The sequence below is a fragment of the Patella vulgata genome, chromosome 3 (genome assembly GCF_932274485.2).
Source record: "Patella vulgata chromosome 3, xgPatVulg1.2, whole genome shotgun sequence".
Classification (NCBI taxonomy): domain Eukaryota; kingdom Metazoa; phylum Mollusca; class Gastropoda; family Patellidae; genus Patella; species Patella vulgata.
In genome coordinates, this window is record NC_065881.2 from 83,243,055 (window position 1) to 83,269,083 (window position 26,029).

A 26,029-nucleotide genomic window follows, 5' to 3' on the forward strand; every position below is an offset into this window, starting at 1 on the left:
CATATGATAGACGATGAATTGATAACACCAAATAAATTAACTTCTAAATTTTGCTATCAGAAGCTACTCAACTATAAATTTGTTTAACCAACTTGTTTAAATTATTGGGAGAAAAAGGGTTTCGTGTGTAATTTTCCTATCATATGGAAAAACGTGTTTTGTACTTACAAAAATCCTAAATGTGTTGACTTAGATTTTAAAGTTGTACATAATATACTATTCAAAAAAAGTAGGGGATATTTGATTTTTAAGTGTTATTAAAGTCACCTAATGAAACTGACGAAGAAACAAATAGGGGATATTTGATTTTTAAGTGTTATTAAAGTCACCTAATGAAACTGACGAAGAAACAAATGACAAAATGAAATGAAGTTCACATTCATCGATTTATTCCAAATGATCGTTAGACTAAGTAAGGCACAGACTGACCATTATAAGGGTAAAATGATACCCGGGGTCAAACAGCAAAGTTACCACAGCATTACAACCACGTCAGTAACGGGTAAATCCTCCTCTGTTTGCCAAACAAGCATTGATCCGACGTGGCATACTCCTAATGAGACGTCTAAGGTCATTTTGGTCCAGATTGTCCCATTCCTGTTGCAACGCAGCAGCACGTTCTTGGACATTGGCAGGACGTTGTTGACGTTGACGTAACCTCTGTCCAAGCATGTCCCAGACATGCTCGATGGGGGAGAGGTCGGGACTCAGTGCTGGCCAAGGTAATGTGGTGATGTTCTGTTGTTGGAGGTAACCTGTAACGATCCCGGCCCTGTGACATCTTGCGTTGTCATCCTGGAAGATGAAACGGCGGCCATGACGTCGTGCGAACGGCACAACATGGACTGCCAAGATGTTGTCCCGGTAGTACTGGCCTGTAACACGCCCTGCAACAACATGTAAAGCCGTTCTTCCAGCAACAGTGATGCCTCCCCACACCATAACAGAACCACCCCCAAATCGATCATGTCTGATGACGTTAACGTCTTTGAAGCGCTCGTTTCGACGACGCCACACCCTCCTACGTCTGTCCAAAAAATCAACAGTGAACCTTGACTCATCTGAAAACATCACATTGCTCCAGCGTCGATTATCCCAGTGTTGACGATCCCTACACCAACGACGTCTTGCCTGAATGTGATGATCTCTCAAACAAGGGATCACGCGAGGACGTCGGGCGCGAAGGTGACCCCTATGCAGTCGATTCCGAATCGTCTGGCCACTCACTCTCACACCAGTGTCTGTTTGAAGACGAGCGCTGATCTGATTTGCTGTGATGACACGATTTCTCAAGGCCAAGGTACGGATAAATCGATCCTGGGCTGGAGTTGTCGCCCTTGGTCTGTCCTGTACAGATTGTGTATCACGGTATCTGGACCATAGCCTGCTTATGACAGACTGAGAAACATTCATCGTCCGCGCCACAACCGCCTGTGTTGTGCCGATCTGTAGCATGCCAAGGGCACGTAACCTTTCATTTTGGGTAATCCGACGCATATCAAAATTTGTTTTCTGGTCACTAAAACAATTAAACTGATGTTTCCACCCGGGAATTCAATGCCACAATGACTGTAACATTCAAAGTCAGAGTCGTGCAAATCTTGGGTTGGACCCCCATGATGATCCCAAGCATCACCAGCATTCCATGCGGTAGCTATTGGTGCGTTTGGGCGTCACATGTAACTGGAAATGTTTCTTCTGTTAGGTTCTATAGTGACTTTTTTCGTAGTCATTTGCATATTTTAGTATTATGCCCCCAAAATCAAATATCCCCTACTTTTTTTGAATAGTATATATTATGGTCAAAAGAAAAGCTATTTAAGATAGGTAAAGTAAGCGACGAATATTGTCCTGTTTGTAAATTAATGCTCGAAGATATTGAACATTTATTCATTAGATGCCAAAATTTGACAGATTTTAAACTTTTGATTAAAGATATACTAGTGGATATATTGAAAATAAATATAAGTATTAATGAACTAGGCACTGTTATTTTATAGCTATATAGTAAGAATAGCTATATACAAAAGAAGAATGTTAGCCTTTATTTCAATCCTTTTTAACAATTTCATAATGTTGTATATTAATGTATATATGAATACATTCTAAAGCATATATGTATTGTATATGATATTGTATTTAAAATTTGTGAATAAACATTTTTCAAGAAAAAAAAAAAAAAACGGTTAAAAGTTTAATTGAAAATATTCTAAATATTTTTCTTTATAACTGATTTGCTCAGTCATAACATGTCTTAGAGGCCTACACAACAATGCAATTTGTGGTTGTAATCATTTATTTAGCACCTTCTTGTTAAACCGTTGAAAGATTTAAAGTGTGGATTAAGGTTAATTGAGTGTAGGTCAAATATGCCCCTGGCGAAGTGTGTATTAGGGTGTTAAAGGAGCTAAGTCTCTCACTCGATATTTTCCATAATAATCGAATTAAAAACACAAATTAAAATTCAATATTGGTTCATTTCAATCCAACATGATGTTGTTATATACATGTAGTCGTGAAAATGTGGGATCCTAATATCCAATATTTAAGACACAATGAACGTGTACCATATCGTTCCGGGCGAAAAATCAAGGAAAATTTACAATCCAACATGATGATAATGTCTCGCACACAAAAATATGACAGAGACTACTCAAACATGGCGTAACAGGGAAACTTCTCATATTGTTAAAATCTATGTAGTCCCAAATACAATCTTGTGTCAAATTTAAAGGCGAATTTTCAGATTACTTTACATGTACCTCTGGCTTATTACAAGGCGAGTCTCTCTCACCATTTTTGTTTTCATTCTATGTCACTGATTTGGAAACTAAACTGCTTAGCTGTAATAGTGAACCTATAAGTATTGGTGACATCAATTTGTGTCTACTAATGTATGCAGACGATACCGTATTACTTAGCTACTCACCTGATAATTTACAGAATATGTTGAATGGTATAGATGAATATTGTTCGGTCAATTGCCTCGATTTAAATGCAAATAAAACGAAAATCGTTGTTTTTAGAAACGGTGGTAAGATCATGTGTAATGCAATGTGGTATTATAGAAATATTTTAGTTGAAGTAGTCAGTAGCTTTAATTACCTTGGTATAGTTTTCAACTATAACGGTAAATTATCTGTTACCCGGAAAACTATAGCTTTACAGGGACAGAAATCTTGCTTTAGTTTAATGCAAACCATCAAAGAAAACCATTTAATATACAAACCGGTTTAGCATTATTTGACACATACGTGGTCCCCGTTCTAAATTATGCATCAGAAGTCTTGGGATGTCATGCAGGAAGCCGATAATATAGAAAAGGTCAATAGGTCATTTTGTAAGAAAATGTTGGGTGTTAGAACATCAACAAGTAACGTATTAGTAGCCTTTGAACTTGGTAGACTTAGCTCCTTTAACACCCTAATACACACTCTGACCTACACTCAAACTTTAAATCTTTCAACGGTTTGACAAGAAGGTGCTAAATAAATGATTACAACCACAAATTGCGTTGTTGTGTAGGCCTCTAAGACATGTTTTGACTGAGCAAATCAGTTATAAAGAAAAATATTTAGAATATTTTCAATTAAACTTTTAACCGTTGTAAATTAATACAAAAAGCAATTCGAAAAATATACCATAAGTAAAGAAACCATCGCAGTGAATAAAGTTATTAATATGCCGTTAACCCGTGACGCAAACCGAATGGTGTTTTATAGTAAATTAGACTTTTTGTTTCTTTTATTTAAAGTTAAAAATCGATGCTTATCTCATCACTTAACCCGGGAGGCTTAATAAATTTTAAAATAAAATCTTTAGCACTCTCATTCTTTTCGTAGATGTGTACGCAGTATATATTATCTATTATGTATAGCTAATCGTATTGTACACATAATAATATTACACAATTCTATTAGTGGAGTTTTAATTGACCGCTGGAGACCAAATAAAATTACAGTGCCTAATTCATTACTACTTATTTTTTTTCATTATATTCTTAATTAGAAGTTTAAAAACTGTTTAATAATGACATCTAGTAAATGTTGAATATCTTCGTGCCTTGATTTACAAACCGGGCAATATTCGTCACTTACTTTACCTATCTTAAATAGCTTTTCCGTTGACCATAATATATTATGTAAAATTTTATAATCTAAGTCAATACATTTAGGGTTTTTAAAAATACAAAAAATGGTTTTCCATATGATAGGAAAATTACACAAGAAACCATTCTTTTCCCAATAATTTAAACAAATAAGTTTTACAAATTTGGAGCTGAGACATTTTTCATAACAACACTTAGATGTTAATTGATTCGGTGTCACAAATTCATTCATCCTCTATCACGTGGTTCGTGTTGGTGGAAGACATTGTTGTTATATTCAAGTTGGTTTGATTTTCTCTCACCCATGATTGGAGATTGATTAACTTAATTAATTCGTATTATCTAATAATTGTGCTATATCTGCGTTTAGGCCAGTAGTCTTGAATTAAATTGATACTATGTTTTGAAGATGTTAACCTAGGCTTAGTGTTATCTACAATATCAGCCATTAGTTTAATGCCCGAAATAGTGAACGTATCAATGTTTAAAGGTTTGTTATACTTGCTATATGTATTATTGAATCTGGAACCGGTCTTGTGCCTTTGTTTAAATCATCCTAAGATTCTAATAAGTTTTTATAAAATTAAGTATATTTTTCAAGTCGTCAAAACACTTAGATGCATACCTCACAACACCCTGGATTAGACAACTTGAAATTGAAATAGTTTTATTGTTGTACACATAATGAAAGAAATTGTGTTATTTCACAGCTGAATTGATTGGTAAGAACCGTAGAACCACCTTGTAGGGAATAACTTTTAATCTTTAACGCCCTAATACACACTCTGTCAAACGGCATGTTTGACCTACATTCACTTAACCTTAATCCAAACTTTAAATCTTTCAACGGTTTACAAGAAGGTGCTAAATATGTCCATTTAAACTTTTAACCTCTGTAAATAAATACACAATACAAAAAGCAATTCGAAAAATAAACCACAAGTAAAGGAACCATCTCAGTGAATAAAGCTATTAATATGCCGTTAACCCGTGTCGCTAACCGAATATTGTGTTTTATAGTAAATTAGACGAATAAAACATTTAACGTTGCCATCTCGACCCTGATGCTCATGAACACAAATGACGAGTTTAAGACAAACCAATGCAGTCTTAAGACCAACTAGAAATCAGCCGGATTTCTTCAAGTTTGGGAATGTGACCTCAAAGATTTGTTGAAGAGAATCCTGTCATCAACCTCTCAAAGACAATAAATAGTAGCCCAATTATTATCTATTCAGATGGTGTATTGTATAAGTGTCATATTACACTGCTCTATATTTAGAATGTAACACTAAAGCTAGATGGGTTTGGAATCAGATTCTATGAAATTTGAATAAGAGAATAAGAAAAACTAATCAAATTAAACACAGAATTAAACAAATTTAATAACAATTTAATAAAATTTAAAAAAATTGATTCAAATATTACATAATGTAATAATAAGCTTATTAATTTGATGTAATATCTACAGCAGCTTGTCTAAGCCAGGGTATAAAATATCTTACATTATTTTACTCATATACTTTGATATTGACCAATTTGATGTTAACCAATTAAATGATTTTGGAACTTTTTCTTGGGGAGATAAATATTCACAAGTAAAACAAGGGTTGTTGAGCACATTACGATTGTATAACTCTTGCCAATTATATATTGATTTCTATAGAAAGGGGCCAATATCGAAATATTAATGGCCTATTGATCCATCGTACAATACTATTTACGAACTTATCAATTATCAGTAAAAGAAAATTTGATCCAAAATTATCTATTTTGGTGCAAAAATATGAACATTTACTGATTATTTACATACAGGGAAAAGGTCACCCCAAAACAATCTACATGTATTTGTTATTTAAAAGAGCTAACTCGCTAATATTTAGGACCTAGAAATTGACACAAATGGTTCGCAACACAAATAATAATGTAATATGAATGTACATAAACTGATTTAGTATTTATTGCGCATGCTCTCCAGATAGGAATATGACGTAACCGTTTGAGTTACTTGTGGAATATATCTAGCCCCGTCCTTCTAGTCCCTTGTTATAAATGGCACTTAAAGGCATTCGTGAACCGATGGTAAAATGTTTATTTTGTCTTACAATCTTATGGAAGCCTATAACTACCATTTATAATTTCTACTTTTCGCCCCTTCAAAACACGAAAGTCGAAAAGTGACCTTGAAAGTAGAGACTACATCAACTTCTGAGGCGAAAAGACAACAGTATGACAGCAAGCCAAAATCAAAGGTCGCTAATATCGCCATCAATACTAGACTTTATAAACTATTTTGTTAACGCGAATTTATTGTCAATGTCAACAAAACAGTACACCTTTAATAATGTATTATAACAATATTACTTATATTCTCTGTCACCACAGGGGGATCACGTGGCTAAGTGGGTAAGACGTAAGCTCGCTAGCCTGGAGGTCGGGTGTTCGATCCCTGCATTGGCCGAGAAAGTGCATCCAGATTTTCCGGCGTGGTTCTCCCTTGTCAGTGATGCAGGACGGAGGGGCTGACAAGGAAAGCTGTCTAGTCGTTCGGATGGGACGAAAAACCGAGGTCCCGTGTACACATTGGCGTGCACGTAAAAGATCCCTTGGCAGTTGGAATTCGATATAAGAGTAGGCCGTAGTGCCGCTGTCCGGGCAAAATTTCCATTATAGCACACTGTATGGCGTATGCCCGTCTTCATTAGCCCAGGTTAGGAGCAGAACAGTAGGACGTTAAAACTCCATTTCATTTCATTTCATTTCTGTCACCACAGAGTTCTTGATGTGGAAATTTACACGGAAATATTTATTTATGGCTAGGGATATGATATCATATCAGTCTTATCTAAATTAGATCCTGCTTCTTATCTAAATTATACTATTCAAAAAAAGTAGGGGATATTTGATTTTTAAGTGTTATTAAAGTCACCTAATGAAACTGACGAAGAAACAAATGACAAAATGAAATGAAGTTCACATTCATCGATTTATTCCAAATGATCGTTAGACTAAGTAAGGCACAGACTGACCATTATAAGGGTAAAATGATACCCGGGGTCAAACAGCAAAGTTACCACAGCATCACAACCAAGCCAGTAACGGGTAAATCCTCCTCTGTTTGCCAAACAAGCATTGATCCGACGTGGCATACTCCTAATGAGACGTCTAAGGTCATTTTGGTCCAGATTGTCCCATTCTTGTTGCAACGCAGCAGCAAGTTCTTGGACATTGGCAGGACGTTGTTGACGTTGACGTAACCTCTGTCCAAGCATGTCCCAGACATGCTCGATGGGGGAGAGGTCGGGACTCAGTGCTGGCCAAGGTAATGTGGTGATGTTCTGTTGTTGGAGGTAACCTGTAACGATCCTGACCCTGTGACATCTTGCGTTGTCATCCTGGAAGATGAAACGGCGGCCATGACGTCGTGCGAACGGCACAACATGGACTGCCAAGATGTTGTCCCGGTAGTACTGGCCTGTAACACGCCCTGCAACAACATGTAAAGCCGTTCTTCCAGCAACAGTGATGCCTCCCCACACCATAACAGAACCACCCCCAAATCGATCATGTCTGATGACGTTAACGTCTTGGAAGCGCTCGTTTCGACGACGCCACACCCTCCTACGTCTGTCCAAAAAATCAACAGTGAACCTTGACTCATCTGAAAACATCACATTGCTTCAGCGTCGATTATCCCAGTGTTGACGATCCCTACACCAACGACGTCTTGCCTGAATGTGATGATCTCTCAAACAAGGGATCACGCGAGGACGTCGGGCGCGAAGGTGACCCCTATGCAGTCGATTCCGAATCGTCTGGCCACTCAGTCTCACACCAGTGTCTGTTTGAAGACGAGCGCTGATCTGATTTGCTGTGATGACACGATTTCTCAAGGCCAAGGTACGGATAAATCGATCCTGGGCTTGAGTTGTCGCCCTTGGTCGACCTGAGCGTGGTCTGTCCTGTACAGATTGTGTATCACGGTATCTGGACCATAGCCTGCTTATGACAGACTGAGAAACATTCATCGTCCGCGCCACAACCGCCTGTGTTGTGCCGATCTGTAGCATGCCAAGGGCACGTAACCTTTCATTTTGGGTAAGCCGACGCATATCAAAATTTGTTTTCTGGTCACTAAAACAATTAAACTGATGTTTCCACACTGGAATTCAATGCCACAATGACTGTAACATTCAAAGTCAGAGTCGTGCAAATCTTGGGTTGGACCCCCATGATGATCCCAAGCATCACCTGCATTCCATGCGGTAGCTATTGGTGCGTTTGGGCGTCACATGTAACTGGAAATGTTTCTTCTGTTAGGTTCTATAGTGACTTTTTTCGTAGTCATTTGCATATTTTAGTATTATGCCCCCAAAATCAAATATCCCCTACTTTTTTTGAATAGTATATATCCTGGTTATATATATTATATCCAGGATATATATAATATATATAACCAGGATATAATTTAGATAAGAAAGATATGATATCATATCCCTAGCCATAAATAAATATTTCCGTGTAAATTTCAACATCAAGAACTCGTAGTATTATTCTTACAATTTCTCGTACAATAGGGGCCACAAGGCCAGAAGTTAGGCCCGATATACGCGAACATCAAACCGAGATCTTTGATACATAAACATATAATATTAAGTTTTTTTCAAAACCGGATACAAATTGTTAGAGGGACCACAGCCTTCGATCCGATTATCACAAAATTCAAACCCAGGGTGTAACGGTGTATATTTAAACGGTTTTTAAAATCGGGTATAAACTGTAATTTTTGGTACACCCGGGGTCCATAATCTAGGAGGTTACAGACCGATATGTGCGAATATGGAAAGAAACAAAAATCCGTGGAATATAGACATATATTTTAAGTTTGATCAAAATAGGATAAAAAAAATTGTGACTTCTACAGTGTCCACAACCTTGGTATTATATACTTTTATACTATTTGCGAACGAGGAGCGGGCAGTTTCAATCCGATTTTCATGAAATTCGAACTCAACCATCATAAGGGTGGAATGGTGATATGTTAGAACAGCTTTTAATATTGGATAAAATGCCAATATCAAAAGGAACCGCGTGTCCACAAATAAATTGTGGACTGACAGGGGCGACTCAATACACGTCCACTTGAAAATATGGGCGTACAAAAATAGCTCAGCATGATAAAACTTGGTTTTTGGAAGACTAAACAACTGATTTCAAAGACTTTATATGAAATGAGATTTTTATTTTAGAAATTAAAATGTTAAGTTATTTGATACTCCCACTGGCAGGTTAATAGTTGTCAACGCTTATGTAATTTATATTAGGGCAATACTACTCAAGACGGACATGTTGTTTAGATCAGCATACCAAGCAATTAAAATCAGTGAACCGGACCAAACCCAAACATCCAAAATTTAGCACTTTTTTCTAGATAGTCCTAGCACTGAATGGCGGAATGGAATTGATTAATGGAATATAAATTTTATTATGTATTGACAATACTTTTCTGGTTAGATTTCAGCCTAAACACGACATGTGTTTTGGTGACAATTTTGGCAGTCATATCTCAATGACTCAAAAACACTTTATATTTCTTTAACTTTTGGTATACCTAAATTCGGGCTATTATTTATGGTAGAAAGATATAATAAAATGACCTAAAGCTTTAAAACATATTTTTAAATATGTTGAGGCACCCTAAATTGAATTTGAAGCACCAGGGATAAATAAATAAAAATAGCTATAATGCATGATTTTATTGTAACTAGTGAACTGATAAATATTGTACAATTTATCTAAAGAGTACATTTATGAAAACGTGGTACTTCTCTGGTATCTAGTTAAATTAACACTTACCCAGATCTTGGCATAAGCATGACTTAAAATGATCACGGCTAAAACAATTCCGTGCGAATCAAGCATTCTTTATGTAAGAATAGAGCTTTATAAGACCGTAAATGCACCACACATTATGTCTCCATAAGATGGTAGCTATAATCTTTCAATCCAATCCCCTTATTGCTCCTGCAATGACGGTTCGTTAAAAATAAAAAAAAGAAGTAGAAAAATCAATCCTTATTCGTTTACTCCTGTACCCATGTTTGATAAACTCGTTCATTATGATGACAATGAAAGTAGGTATATACACGTTACTGAATACATGAACGTTGGATGATTGTGTGATGAAAGAGAGAACGAAGAACGGTTTCACTGAAAAGATAAAAATACACATGCATGTATTTACAATAAACTCTATAACATATACGTTCTACATAACTAATAAATAATAAGTATTGATGAGTGATGCTGGCACTAAAACGACTCATAATATGGAATGCATCACCTATCAAGGAATACAAACTTACATGTAGCAGACGAGGAAATTGCACTCACGTGACACAAGCAATATCGGTTTTGCGTGGGGAAAAAACACCCGAAAGTAAATCGTTAAATTTGACAGAATTATGACTTGACAGTGAATAAAAATAATATGAAAATGATCTGCGATATCTGTTTACACTTTTACATAATTCTCAAGTAAACTTACAACTTGTGAGAGGGTAACAGGCGTTAGAAATGCATGGTCTCTAAAACACATGCCGTTTTTCTGCACATCAATGGCGTTCGCTAATACCGGTTGAGTATGAAATTCGGATTTGGATTACGTTACGTTCAAATTACAGACTTGGACTAAATAAGAAAGGAAACGGCATTCTGCCGTAACATACCGGCCCCTTAAACAATCATATTGTTTAACAAAAAAGATACGGAAGAATGAAAAACAAATAAATTACACAGAAACATGCACAATAAAACTGTGTACGCATATTAAAACACTTAAGGTATCAATAATACTAATTTCGTTATAGGTCTACGCATTACTGAATTTTGAGTCTTAACTGTGGCACTTCGAACAAAACCGTTAGCATCATTAACAGTCTCAGTGATACGTCCCATGGACCACTGGTTTCTAGGGGCATTTTCATCTACAACTAACACAATATCATTTACTGATAAATTACATTGAGGTTTTGACCACTTAACACGTTCCTGAAGCGTCAACAAATATTCTTTTTGCCACCTTGTCCAAAAACAGTCTGCAAGATATTGAACTTGTTTCCAATACTTGCGAGCAAAAGCCATTTAGAACGCATTGTCAATAACTGATTAGGGGTTAATGGGGTCAAGTCACTAGGATCGTCTGAGGTGAAAGTTAAAGGGCGACTGTTCACTATCGCTTCCACCTCGCACATAAAGGTACGAAAAGATTCATCGGTTAACGTTGGATTACTGTTCGTTAATAACAGAGAGTTCAATACTTTACGAATTGTCCGTATCTGGCGTTCCCAGACACCTCCTTGGTGACTCGCAGCTGGCGGATTAAAGGTCCACTTGATGTTTCGTTGTAGAAGTTCATCGTTTATTTGGCGTTGATTCCATTTATTGATTTCTAGCCGTTATCACTCCTTATTTCTTCACATTGGCCTCTCCTTGCAATAAATCTACGTAGAGCTTGAATGAAAGAACTAGTATCGAGGGACGAGGCTATTTCAATGTGTATTGCACGAATACTCAAACACGTAAAAACTACGCCGTAACGTTTAAGCTCTTTGCGACCTTCTTTCACAGTAAATGGTCCAAAGTAATCCACGCCCACTCGTGTAAAAGGAGGAGACTCTGTGACACGGTCTTTTGGAAGATCTGACATCTTTTGATTCATTGTGGGTGCACGAAGCTTACGACATGTAATACACTTGGACAAGATATTACGAACAGCTGAGTTTGCATTTATGATCCAATACCTGTCACGTAATATAGCTATAGTGTAACCTCTACCAGCATGAGCTACAGACCGATGAATATCATTCACAATTAAGTTGGTTAAATGTCCATTCCGAGGTAAAATAATTGGATGTTTAACATTATCCGACAGGTCTGCGTTGCGTAAACGACCACCTACCCGAAGTAGGCCTTCGCTAATAATTGGATCAAGTCGGTATAATGAACTGGTTCTTGGCACAATTTTGTGGCGATTATTATTTTGAACGTTTTGTTTGAGTATTTGTATCTCGTTAGGAAACGAATTAAACTGAACAAATTTCACAATAGCGTTTTCTGATGCGTTAAGTTCCTCCACGTTAAGTTCCTTGAAGGGTGTGTGAGAATTCCTAATCGCTAATGTTTTATCCCTTACATAGCGTTCGCGTTGTGCACCAGCTAATTCAGCGGGAATATCTTGATCTACAGCATTAATATCCTTTACACGTTTACGTAATAAATCCTTTAAACGAAGCATATAGGCAACTGAACGTTTAAGGCGGAACCAATCAGAATAGTCCTCGATTAACTTATTGACCGGATTAATATCAGTGTTGATAGTAGCTAGTGTTGCGATTTCACGTTTGACCTCTGGGTTATCAGAACTGAGTTCAGAAAGTTTTGGTTGTTCTGGCCAAGTATCTTCAGTTGTCCACAAAAACCCCGGCCCCATGAGCCAACGTGGGTCTTTTACGAAATTATCTGCGGTGGTTGTCCTGGATGCTAAATCAGCAGGATTAGTATTTGTGTTTACATATTTCCACTGTTCTAATTGAGTTGAACTGCTGATGAAACTAATGCGATTTGCCACAAAAACATGAAAACGTTTTGATTCATTACGTATATACTGTAAGACTGTGGTACTATCAGTCCAAAATGTTACTGTGTGTGGCGCTAAATCTAATTCGTTTAACAACATGATGCTGAGTTTCACCGAAATCGTTGCTGCTGACAGCTCCAATCTAGGAATTGTTTTTTGTTTTAAAGGAGCTAGTCTAGATTTACCAATAAGGATAAGGAAGCCGCAGTGAATCTGGCCCTGATCATTAACAATCCGTTGATAACAAACGGATCCATATCCAGTGGAAGATGCATCAGAGAAAATATGGATGTCGCGCTTTACTACTAATCCAAAATCCGGAGGGCGTAAGCATCTTTCAATTTTCAGCTGATCTAATTTGAAAATTTGGTTTCTCCATTTAATCCACGTTTGTTGAGAGTTTTCCGGAATTGCATCATCCCAACCAATCTTCAATGAACAGAGTTCCTGTAAAATTCGTTTGGCCTCCAAGGTCACAGGAGATAAAAATCCCAATGGATCATATATCGATCCAACCACAGAGAGAATTCCTCTCCTAGTAAATGGTTTGTCCTCGAGTAGAATATTAAAGGTAAACATGTCACTTTCAACACACCATCGAACACCAAGACAATGTTCGACTGGCAAATCATCGTAATTAATATCTAAATGTTTAATATTCTTAGCACGTTTTTCTTCTGTAATACTGTTTATAAACGTTCTATTACTACTGGTAAACTTGGTCAAATTGAAACCACCAAGAGCACAAACATGCACTAAGTCATTAGCAAGATAAATGGCTTCTTGCTGGGTTTCACACGATTTTAGCAAATCGTCAACATAAAAATCACGTTTAATTGATTCGATCACTTTTGAACCAAAAAGAAAATTATCATCTGCTGTTTTCTGGAGCGCATAATTGGCCACACTTGGAGACGAGACCGCTCCAAAAATATGAACTGTCATTTGATATTCTTCTGGACTTTGAGTTGTATTACCGTTAGGCCACCAGAGAAAACGTAAATAATTCCAATCCTTAGGCAGTACACTGACTTGATAAAAAAATATTTTTTCGACATCTGCCATGAAAGCGACAGGATGTTCACGTAGTCTAATTAAAACACCAATCAAAGAATTAGCAAAGTCTGGTCCTTGAAGAAGACAGTCATTTAATGAAAGGCCATTCCATTTGGCGCTACAGTCATACACTACCCTAAGTTTGTCCGGTTTCCTTGGGTGGTACACCCCATGATGTGGAACATACCAAATCTGTCCGTCAGGCACATATAATTGTTCGCTTGGGACCTTCACAGCATATCGTTGGTTTAGCAAATCAGAAATAAAGTCACAATAATCATGCTTATATTCTGGGTAGCGTTTATAAGCTAATTCCTTATTATTTGGAATATTCAAGTTTGTGTCCTTAAAGGGCAATGGTATTTCATAGTGTCCATTTACAAGTTTAGTTTCGGTGTTCACGATATGAAGAAATTGTTTATCTTCCTGAGAATAAGCTGGATCCTTACAATTATAATCTGTAAAGTCATTTTCAACAATATGTTCAAACATTTTGCAAGTGTCAATATCATGTATCTGGTTATCAATGCTCACTTGACGACCATTGATATTACTGTTTAGATCTTTAATGAAGACACGATTACATTCTAACATTTTTGTTGACGTTTCTGCATTAATAGGTCCCACAATGGTCCATCCAAGTCGAGTAAGTACGGCATAAGGTCCATTGTTCTGGCTCGGTATCACCTTTAATGGCTCTTGGGCTTTAGGGCAATTTGTCCCAATTAACAATCCAACCTTGATGTCAGGGAAATATTCTGGAATTAAGATATTTTGAAGATAATCCCAGCGCTTTACAATTTCCGGTCTTGGTATTTTAGAGGAACTTACAGGAATTTCAGACGTGGTATAAACTGGCGGTAAATCTATAATATTCGTTCCAGTTAAATCAGTGACCTGTAGATTTTTAACAAGACTACTGTCAATTTCACTATGTCCATGCATTGTTCCTAAATTAACTCTCGTTGGGATACTTTCAACGTTGAGGTCTGATTTTACGTCATCATCCAATATACAACCACTGGAACCGTTGTCAATAAAAATATAAGTCATTTTACTTGCGTTACTGTCTTTACTAATTACTTTACCCGGTACAATAGACATCATTACGTCAAAATCATTATCAGTGCAATGACTGATTATTCGATCAGTATTCGGTGCAATTCTAGTGTCAATACAACCATTACTCAAATTAGGCACATTACTACTCAGCTGATTTGGGCGAGAAATATTCTGTTGTGATGCGTTGTGTTGTGTTGATAGATTTCTATTTCCATAATTGACGTTAGGTTGATACATGGTATTAGGTGGACGTTGATAAGGATAATGTGATGGTTGTCGAAGTGGCTGCATTTGCTGATGTGCGTTTGATGTTTGAGCGTCAAAAGGTGTTGATGGCAGTTGATAACTAACACCACTGGCTTGCAATGATGCTGGTGGAGCGTTAAGCCATGGATTAGTAAAATAATCTGCATGAAGAACAGTAGGATGATTTTTACCACATTTACGACAGGTTCGTTTAAATCTACAGTTTTTACTTTCGTGAAATCTTCCTAAACAACCGAAAGCCATGTTGTTTACTATAGCGAACTTACGACGATCACTATATGAGAGTTTCATAAAATCTTGACAAGGGTCAAGGTTATGTCCCTTTAAACAGTAATCGCATTTCTCTGTATTGTATGGATTAACCGATTTGACAGGCACAGAAGTTTGCTGTGGCCTGTTAGTGCCTGTACCAAAGTACTGTTTTAGTTTATAGTCTGTTGGTCTGGACACCCTTTCAGGAGTTTTGTCTAGAGTTCTGCCAAACACTGGATCAGTCATGACGTCCACTTCGTAGTTAACAAATTCAACAAAGTCTTTATATCTTGCTTCTCGATTTTCATTAATTTGGCAATTATGTGCTTTTCTACGCCATCTGTCTCTCATAGAAAAGGGTAACTTTTCCATAAGACACCTCAGATTTTGGGGATTGTTCAAATCATTTAGATAGCTTATATCGGTACTAGCATTCAAGCATGTAAGGACTTGTTGTGAAAACTTCCACAATAATCGTAGATTTTCTGGTTTCATTTGTGGCCACTTCAACAGCTCGTTAATATAGGCTTGTGTAATTTTAAAATCATTACCAAAGGTTTTCTTGATCAGATTTTTAGCAGTTTGAAAGCCTTCAGTAGGTTCCATGTGAAGACAACTATTTACAAAATCATTAGGATCATTAGATGTGAATTGAGCTAAGTAGTACAGTTTATCGGTGTCATCCATAGCATATTTTTCTATTCGATTTTCAAAGGCCTTTTCAAATGTTCGATATTTTAAAGGATCACCATCAAATTTTGTAATTTCAGGTTTGGGTAATAAGCTACAACGTTGCTGATTCAAAATTAATTCAATTTGCGTTTTCACAATATCTTTCACATCACTGTATCTGATTGTGACTTAGGAAGATTAGGCAGACTAGGCGGCGGAGGATTTGGAAGTGGAATATGATATGGCGTTGACGAAATATGAACATCGGGTGGCAAAACAGGAGTTGGCCGCAAGGGCTCATCCATATCGATCTCTTCTAAAAGCACACGTTCCCTAGCTTTAGATATGTTAAGTTCGGTTTGGAGCTATAAACGATCTCGTTGAGCTTTTAATTCAAGTTCTTGCTGTTGTAATTGCTGTTCTGCTACTAACATTGCAGCTCGCGCCTCAAGTCCCGCTTGTCGAGCCCTTTCTTTAGCAACATCCCCTTTAATACTTCTTGAGGAAGGCTTTCAAGACGTCACCGATACTTGATCATCCTGAATTATCAATCCTTTATTTATCTTTGAATTACTGTCTATCGTTCTTCCTGATTCTAACCAACTAGGGCTATCATCAAGCCAGTCAAACACTGCTTTAGACATTGTTTATATAACGACGGTAAACCACAAATTATCAAACATTTGTTCAAGAAAGTTTGAAACTAAATATTGCTCCTGCAATGACGGTTCGTTAAAAATAAAAAAAAGAAGTAGAAAAATCAATCCTTATTCGTTTATTCCTGTACCCATGTTTGATAAACTCGTTCATTATGATGACAATGAAGGTAGGTATATATACGTTACTGAATACATGAACGTTGGATGATTGTGTGATGAAAGAGAGAACGAAGAACGGTTTCACTGAAAAGATAAAAATACACATGCATGTATTTACAATAAACTCTATAACATATACGTTCTACATAACTAATAAATAATAAGTATTGATGAGTGATGCTGGCACTAAAACGACTCATAATATGGAATGCATCACCTATCAAGGAATACAAACTAACATGTAGCAGACGAGGAAATTGCACTCACGTGACACAAGCAATATCGGTTTTGCGTGGGGAAAAAACACCCGAAAGTAAATCGTTAAATTTGACAGAATTATGACTTGACAGTGAATAAAAATAATATGAAAATGATCTGCGATATCTGTTTACACTTTTACATAATTCTCAAGTAAACTTACAACTTGTGAGAGGGTAACAGGCGTTAGAATTGCATGGTCTCTAAAACACATGCCGTTTTTCTGCACATCAATGGCGTTCGCTAATACTGGTTGAGTATGAAACTCGGATTTGGATTACGTTACGTTCAAATTACAGACTTGGACTAAATAAGAAAGGAAACGGCATTCTGCCGTAACACCCCTAATTTAGTATACCCCCACCAAATCATAAAAAAATAATAACATAGCAAAACGGTGTTTAATTCTGATCATCTAAATTATCAAATGATATTCGCCGAAGTAGTAAATGAGAAGGGCGTGTTTTAAGATATACATAATGTATCTTACTATTTTTCGCTTATATAATTTGATTTTCAAATACAAACCATTAATACTTATCTTAGCATTAAAACAATCAACCATTTGTGATTATATTGAAATCTGTAAAAGACGCATTCTTTTTGAATATATTTTTAAAAAATAATAAGTTAAGTACAACAGTCCAGTAGGTTTTGCTGCATTGGAAAAAAACATATTAGTAACGCTTTTTCAACAAGCAATTGTTATACTCTTAGTGATTTGTAGAGCGTCAAATCACAATGTTATTGTACTGTTTTAAATTGTAGCTTTTATTCATTCATGTAAAACATTTATTACAATTTTATAATAAAATGTATAAAACACTGATTTCGAGATTCAAATCACAAATCCATCCAAGCTAGAAAACTGCAAATCCGAATATTTTTGTTTATATAATATTTACTTTCCATTCAATAAATATATCAGTCATCTAGTTTTGGATTTGGGGAAATTCATTCTCCTTTTCCCATAAATACAGATTGCCGTATTATTTAATAATCAAACCAAACAGCATGTAATCAAAGAACGCTTGTATCCGCCATATTTAATATTGTCACGTGACATTGTTATGTTTTGTTTCGCTCGGGAAGCGTTTATTATACATAATAGAACTCCAGTGTAGTAAGCCATAACTATGAACAATATCATGTCCCAAATAAATAATCTAATATGTAGATCTGCAATTGGTCACATGATGGTCCGAACATTATTTGTATGGCTCTATTTGTTGACAGCAAATACCGCTAATAATTATCTTGGATAAAATACCTCGTTTAGTAAACGAGGCAATTTTACCCAGCCTCGTTCTGAACAAAATACCTCGTTCCAAAAACAGGGCAGTTTAAAAAACCACGTTTTGGAACTCCAGAGAAACGAGGTATTTTTTTTACCTCGTTACAACGAGGCAAAATCGGGCAAAACTTTTGACACGTTTTTGCCTCGTTTGGACAGAAATGCCGAACGGGGCATTTTGAGGTTTATAGTGTAAGCACAAACAATCTGCAAGAATGTTAGGTTTATTATATAAAACGAATGGCGAATAACCATCCTTATGGCTCGAGGCAATGGCGAATATCCACTCCGGTTTAATATTGGCGAATAACGAGTTATAGGGCTGCAGCCAAAAGTTCCGCTACAAGGTCCTCCCTACTGAACAAACTATACCAGGAGCACAAATCCACAGAAATACATCTAGCTGACTATGATGACAAGTCGAGCGTGCAGTATATGTAAAATGTATATCCAGGGGTGTGGTATTAAACCGAAACTAGGGCTTTTTGTTTATAGGGAAACATTTCATTACGTCACTATTACCTAGATCTCCGCCATTTGTTGACGCATCTTCTCTATTTTATTTCTAGTTTACTTGTGTTAATTATTCATATCTTACTTCTGCGACGTCATATTGATGACATAAAGACTGTAAGACAGTGACCTATGTCTCTAGTAGTGTATTGGGCATATTCGTTTTTATACAACCACATTGAAATGTGGTCGTATATTGTCGTCGCCCCCGTCCCTCGGTCCGTCCGTCGGTCCGGTGTCCACAATTGCTTGTGGACGCCCTAGAGGCTAAAGTTAATATCCGATTAATTTGAAATTTATACGCAGTGTTTGGGGTTTTGAGACGAAGAACCCTAATGATTGTGACCCAGTAGAGGCTAAACTTATCATCCGATTGACTTTAGATTGAATTTAGAGTTTAAGGTCTTAAGATTTTCAATGAATTTTGATAACTTGGGCAGCTAAATCCATAATATTAAATGTTTCGTATACTAAACGTTAGCATGGGGCAGAACTTTATAAAAGCCAAACAAATTCTAATGATTTTCTGATAATTACTTGATGGGTTGTTACTATTAATCAGATTTTAGTGTATTATAAATGTTTTGTTAACGAAAAATGTAAAAATATGCGACAACTCTTGTTGACTGCCCGAACGATTTAGCTGCTGTGAGCGTATGTTTCGTTGCCTAGCAACCTATCTTTCGTTATTCCTTGATAACGAAAAATAATCTACTCGTTTTTAGATATTGACGTAAAATAATTATTTCAATTTTCGATATTGGCGAAAAACGAAAACAAGCTACTCGTTTTTCATATGCTAGATCTTATAGTAAGGATGATTTTAGAGCTGGATCTAATAGTAAGGTGTGATTTTAGGGCTCTAAATTATAGAGAAATTAGATCTAATAGAAAAAAAAATATAGTAGTTGGGCCATATTAGAGCTAGATGCGATAGAGAAATAATATAATCTATTGTAGTTAGATGGGGAGGGGTGGGTTTGGCGTATTAGGTCTGGTGATATTTTGTGCAGATCTAATAGTAAGGGGTGATATTTGGGCTAGATAGAATTAATAGTAAGGGGTGATATTAGGGCTAGATAGAACTAATAGTAAGGGGTGATATTAGGATGATATTAGGACTAGATAGAACTAATAGTAAGGTGTGATATTAGGGCTAGATAGAATTAATTTGAATGTGTGATATTAGGGCTAGATAGAATTAATAGTAAGGGGTGATATTATTAGTGCTAGATAGAATTAATAGTAAGGGGTGATATTAGGGCTAGATAGAATTAATAGTAGGGGGTGATATTAGGGTTAGATAGAATAATAGTAAGGGGTGATATTAGTGCTAGATAGAATTAATAGTAAGGGGTGATATTTGGGCTAGATAGAATTGACAGTAAGGGATGATATTTGGGCTAGATAGATCTAATAGTAAGGAGTGGTATTAGGGTTAGATAGATCTAATAGTAAAGGGTGATATTAGGGCTAGATAGATCTAATAGTAAGGGGTGATATAGGTCTAGTAGTAAGGGGTGATATTAGGGCTAGAACTAAGGGGTGATATTAGTTGTTCTAAAGATCGTTCTATTCAAATTGTGTTTTGTTTGAACCATGTCAGTTGTCTAAACACCCTATTCTTGTTTATTCAATAATCATCTTTTGTTTTATTCCAGGTCGACTATATTATCTAAATGATCTCTGTAAAACATCCCCAAAATATGTCAATAACAGATAAATGTAGGAAACGGAAATCAACTGAGATAAGCAAAACTAAAGACGATGAACTAAACAGGACACCCGAGAGGACGTTGGGATTCAAAAGTCTAAAGAGAACGGGGTGTGTAACACAAGAAACAGATGCTGGCCAAGCCCCGGAATCGTCACAAATGGCGATCGAACAACAAACTGGCGAGCTTGTCCCAGAAGAACATGCAGCGGCATTGGAAACAATAAAACGCCAAAAAGAACTAATTGAAAAACTCTATAAAGAAATACAGGAGTCCCGTGTGAACAATCAACAGTCTGTAGAGGCGGTTTCAGAGTCTAGTCAGACATCTCTGAAAAAAGTTTCCGTAAAAGGTGAGATTTGTCATGGTCTGCTTTCCCGTACCGAAATGAAGTGTACACTTCCTCTAAAGTGTTCATTTCTAACACTTTCCTTGAAGTGTTTAAAAAAACTTCGCCGAAATGTTCATTTCTAGCACAATTCAAGTGTTATAAAAAAAACTCCACCGAAATGCTAATTTCATCGACATTTCGAAAAAATTGGCCTGTTTTCACAACATTTCATCGTCACCTCTAAAGGATGGTCTGTTTTCACAGCATGTCATTAACACTTCTGAAAGATAGTCTATATACAACTACATGCCATACACTTCTGGGAGATAGATCATATAGATGACCATTTCATCGTCACACCAAATGAAGAAATATGATTTAAGGACTGTGAATTAAGTACTAAGAAATAAGATTGGTTAGTGATTTTTAGAAAATCTTTTAAAATGGTGATACAAAGCTTATCGATAATTTTAAGAAAAGCCCCGGCCACTAGAACAACCAAACATGTTAATTTCTTAAACGGTTTTACATTCCACCAGATCAATTAATTGTATGATATATTCCTTTAATCGTATTCCATTTCCCATTAATCAGGCGACATTTTCCTTTAATCATGTAACATTTACCTTTAATCATCATCTGACATTTTCCTTTAATCATGTGACATTTTCCTTTAATAATATGACACTTTCATTTAATCTTGTGACATTTTCCTTTAATAAAGTGACATTTTCCTTTAATCATGGGACATTTTCCTTTAATTATATAACATGTCTTTGAATAGTGAGCAATTATCCCTTAATCATGTAACATTTTCCTTTAATCATGTGGAATTCCCTTTAATCGTCATGAGCCATTTCCCTTTAATAATGTGACATTTACCATTAGCGATGTGGCATTGGGAAGTTGGTTCCAAACTTTATACTCACACTGGTGGTCGTATTTGACATTCTTCTCATCAAAATGTGCTTGGGTGGCCGTTTAAATTCTTTGCTAGGGGAATTTGGTTATGACTTAGGTTCAAGTGTCACTTCCATTTCAATGATTGCGCTACACAACGACACTATACACCCTCATATCCATCCTAATGTAACCGATAACTGTAACAGGGCCGGAAGAAGCTCAGAGCAAGGAGGGGGCGGGAAGTGTTCTCAGGGGTGCTGTAAAATTGACGGACAATGTATATCTATTGTTTTTATGGTAGACAATTTCTTCACGGGGGGGGGGGCGAAACTTTTTGCTAAGCCCCCTCCCCCTCCGGGCCTGAACTGTAATGATCTTTCATATATGGAAAGAAGCATTGAAATTTGCTAAGGTATTCGTTTAGGGTCATTTATTACGAAACTCACGTTAACCACTTACATTTTAAAAATGGTCGACATTTTCTAATATGTTTGACTTTTCAGCTTTTCTTTCATAAAATTGACCAACTGGAACGAATGGGGGGATTTTAATATGCCCATATTTTCATGTAGATGTATTATGTTGTTGCCTATGTCGGTCCGTTCGTTTGTTTGTGGACGGTCAACAGGTCGCAACTTTATCCGATTCTGATGAAATTTTCAGTTCATGTATAGGTGTATTTCTGACAGATCACAACTGGGTTTGATTTAACTCTTTTTGCTGTTAAAAAATTAAATAAAGCTAGTAATTGCTTCCCCTGTTCTTATGGCTGGTTGCTTAAGGCTTCCAACTTGATACAGTGTCTCTATTTAAAGCAAATCTCCCCTCTCCCCTTCCATACCCATTTGAAGAAGAGTGTTTGAAATAATGCGACTATCATGGCGGTGGTCTTATCCTTCTTGCTGTAAAAAATATTTGTTAAAACTTCTTATAAAGAAATCGATGACTTGGAAAAGGGTTATTGAACCTGTAAAATAAATTCGTAACCATGAGGTTTCAAATAAATGAGTTTCAAATAGAAAGTCGCATCCGTGCATGCTCATGAAATGACGAAATACAAAAAACATGAAGGCAAATAATATACAAACTTCATTATATGTGGTTTAACGTTCACTCGACACAAACTAGGTCATTACATCACTAACATATTGTTCAATTGTATTGCAATAATTCGCTTACGCGTGTGGTTAAGTGGGTAAGACGCTGGCTCGCTAGCCTGGAGGTCGGGTGTTCGATCACCGCATTGGCCGAGAAAGTTCATCCAGATTTTCCGGCGTGGTACAGGACGGAGGGCCTGACAAGGACAGCTGTCTAGTCCTTCGGATGAGACGAAAGAAACCAAGGTCCCGAGAATACATTGGAATGCACGTAAAAGATCCCTTGGCAGTTGGAATTCGATATAAGAGTAGGCGATAGTGCCGCAGCCCGGGCAAAATTTCCCTCATAGCACACTGTATGGCGTATGCCCGTCTTCATTAGCCCAGCATAGGAGCAGAACAGTAGGACGTTAAACCCCATTTCATTTCATAGGTTGGATAGGCCACATCCCTCATTTTTACGAATAAAGGTAGAATCGAAACCGCGCCCTCGAGTCAATGACAGACATTATAACCTACAGTGCACACGTTAGCCTGCCATCCCCGTCCAATAGAGAAATAAAACAAATCTTACCTACATGAGATGCATTATGTAAGAGCTAAATCTGCCTATTGCATGTCTTTATTGTGGCTTCAAATGTTATATAAACTATTATATAGACATTTATAATATACTATAAGGTTATAATCAACTCGCTAGACCATATACATGGATTAGAACATCCCCAAGGGTGAAATTGTCACGTACCGTTGTTCTGGTAATAAACAATCTACGCTACACCTTATCGAAATTTCAGACACTAATAACTTGACTCCGATTAAAGTAATTTGATGACATTTTCTATATATTCATTTATCATAATATATTTTTAAATTATTATAGCAAGAAAGGTCAGTTCTTTATCTAAATCTTACATAATGCATTTTTAATAACGTCTGATAATATATTTCTTTATAATTTTATTTGTAGATGATAACGATGATGATGTCAAAGACGAAGATGATGCCAGTAAGGAGGAATCGATTGTAGATATCATACCTGCGATTTATAGCAACGAACGAATGAATGAAAATGACCGGTGGAAAATTCAAACACATATGAACTCCCTTTGGTTAAACATAGATCCCAAAGAACTTATTATTGAACTTCATTCTTTATTTGTTTTCGACGAAGACGAATTTAACTATTTGTTAGACCATGTACAAGCAAAGGGCAGAAGTAACGGTGCGTTAGAGATGTTGAGGAAATTGTACAGAAAAGGGCCGAATTCATATATTCTCTTTTTAGTGGCCCTAGCAAAATGTAAACATACATGGGTTATAAAAACATTGGAACCAGATTGTGGTAAGTTAAACAGGTTTTATAATTGTGATGTGAAAGAGGTTATTCGTAACCACAGTATTTAGGGCTAGGGTAACGTTTTACTGGGGCACCCTGTATAATATAAACAAGCACAAGGACAGCTTGGTAGCTTCGAAGAGAATTTGCGTGGTAATCTTAATCATAATTCATAAATGCAGTATCAACGCGTTAATTATTATTCAAGAATACAGTATTGATGAGGAAACTGTAATTCATAAATGCAGGGTTTAACGTCCACTCGACACAAACCAGGTCATTTCGGGACTTACACACGGTTCAATTTTATTACAATACATCGCTTGCGCGTAGAGATCTTTAGCAGTGGGAGAAAACCGGAGGACCCGGTGAAAACCCACAAGGTTGGACAGGCGACCCTAATCCTTGTCAAAATTCGAACCACGCCAGCAGACCCAATGACAGACCTTATGATACAACGCGCACGTGCTAACCATTTGGCCATCCACGCCCCCCCCCCCCCCGAGTTAATCGTTATTAGTAAACACTGTGGTTATCATTATTCATTACCCCACCCTTTTGATATAGCTAGATACGTATAAAACAAGTTATCTGACTGTGTATTTTGAATGCATTGACCTTGTTAGGGTTAAATGTATTGGGGTTTAATGTCCTTCATTTCTGCACCTAAGGGTATACATCACACAGTGTGCTGCGAGGCAAATTGTGCCCGGAAGAGTTACGGCCTACTTGTAATTCGAATTCCAACGGTCATGGGTTCTTTTACGTACACGCAAATGTACACACGGGGTATCGGCTTATCTGTCCATCCGAACGACTATTTAGTGTCCTTGCGAGCACCCAGTCCTGCATTAAGTATTTTGATGTGTGATGTGGACTAGACACTGTTCATGGCGGGGGGGTGGATGGCTGAATGGTTAGCGTGCGCGCGCTGTATCATAAAGTCTGTCATTGAGTCAACTGGCGTGGTTTCGAATCCCCAGTTGTACGTGGCAAGGAGTAGGGTCGCCTGTCCAACCTCGTGGGTTTTCTCCGGGTCCTCTGGTTTACTCCCACTGCTAAAGACCCCTACGCGCAGTGGACGTTAAACCCCATTTCTCTCTCTCTCTCTCTCTCGGTTCATGGCAAGCTCTCCGTGCTAAGAACAACGCTGAAACCATCACCATACTCACTGAGCAACCGTTGCCCTCTATATGGTAGTACACTTGGGTGAAATGTTAAGCCGTACATATTAGTGTTAACGTTTACAAAATCTGTGCCGCCACTCTTTACTATAGCCATGAAGCTTAATTTTGTAATGTGAAGCAATTTTAAAATAATGTGAAGCTGTTTTATTCTAGTAATATGTGAGGGTAGAATCAAATACAGTGGACAGAAGTTCTATGAATTGATAGACAACACCAGTCCTAAATATAGAGAATTTGTAAAAAGATGTGAAAAGAATATTGGAGGTGTATATCATGACCACCCAGGACACAAATTTGTGGTTGTAAAGAAATTAGCGTAAGTTAAAACTACTTTACCAAATTAACTGTTAACAGGCATGATTCCGACACACAATAAAACAAAGCATAATATTTTGAAGTTAATAACTCTAAAAACCCAGGTAACATATTTTACAGGAAATGGATACTTATACTGCCATACATAATATACTGTCCTCTATAACCTAAAAATACTGCCCTACACAATCTAAAGATACCTAT

General features: G+C 36.8%; 1 protein-coding gene across 1 annotated transcript in view; it reads left to right on the plus strand.

The window, feature by feature from the left end:
* Positions 1-26,029, plus strand: part of LOC126816991 (uncharacterized) — a 44,259-nt gene that overhangs the window by 12,645 nt on the left and 5,585 nt on the right. Inside the window, exons 2-4 of the mRNA XM_056099341.1 lie at positions 20,600-21,005; positions 23,955-24,329; positions 25,664-25,826. Of these exons, the coding sequence (XP_055955316.1) occupies positions 20,618-21,005; positions 23,955-24,329; positions 25,664-25,826 (926 nt within the window). The 5' untranslated portion in view covers positions 20,600-20,617. The remainder of the gene's footprint in view (positions 1-20,599; positions 21,006-23,954; positions 24,330-25,663; positions 25,827-26,029) is intronic.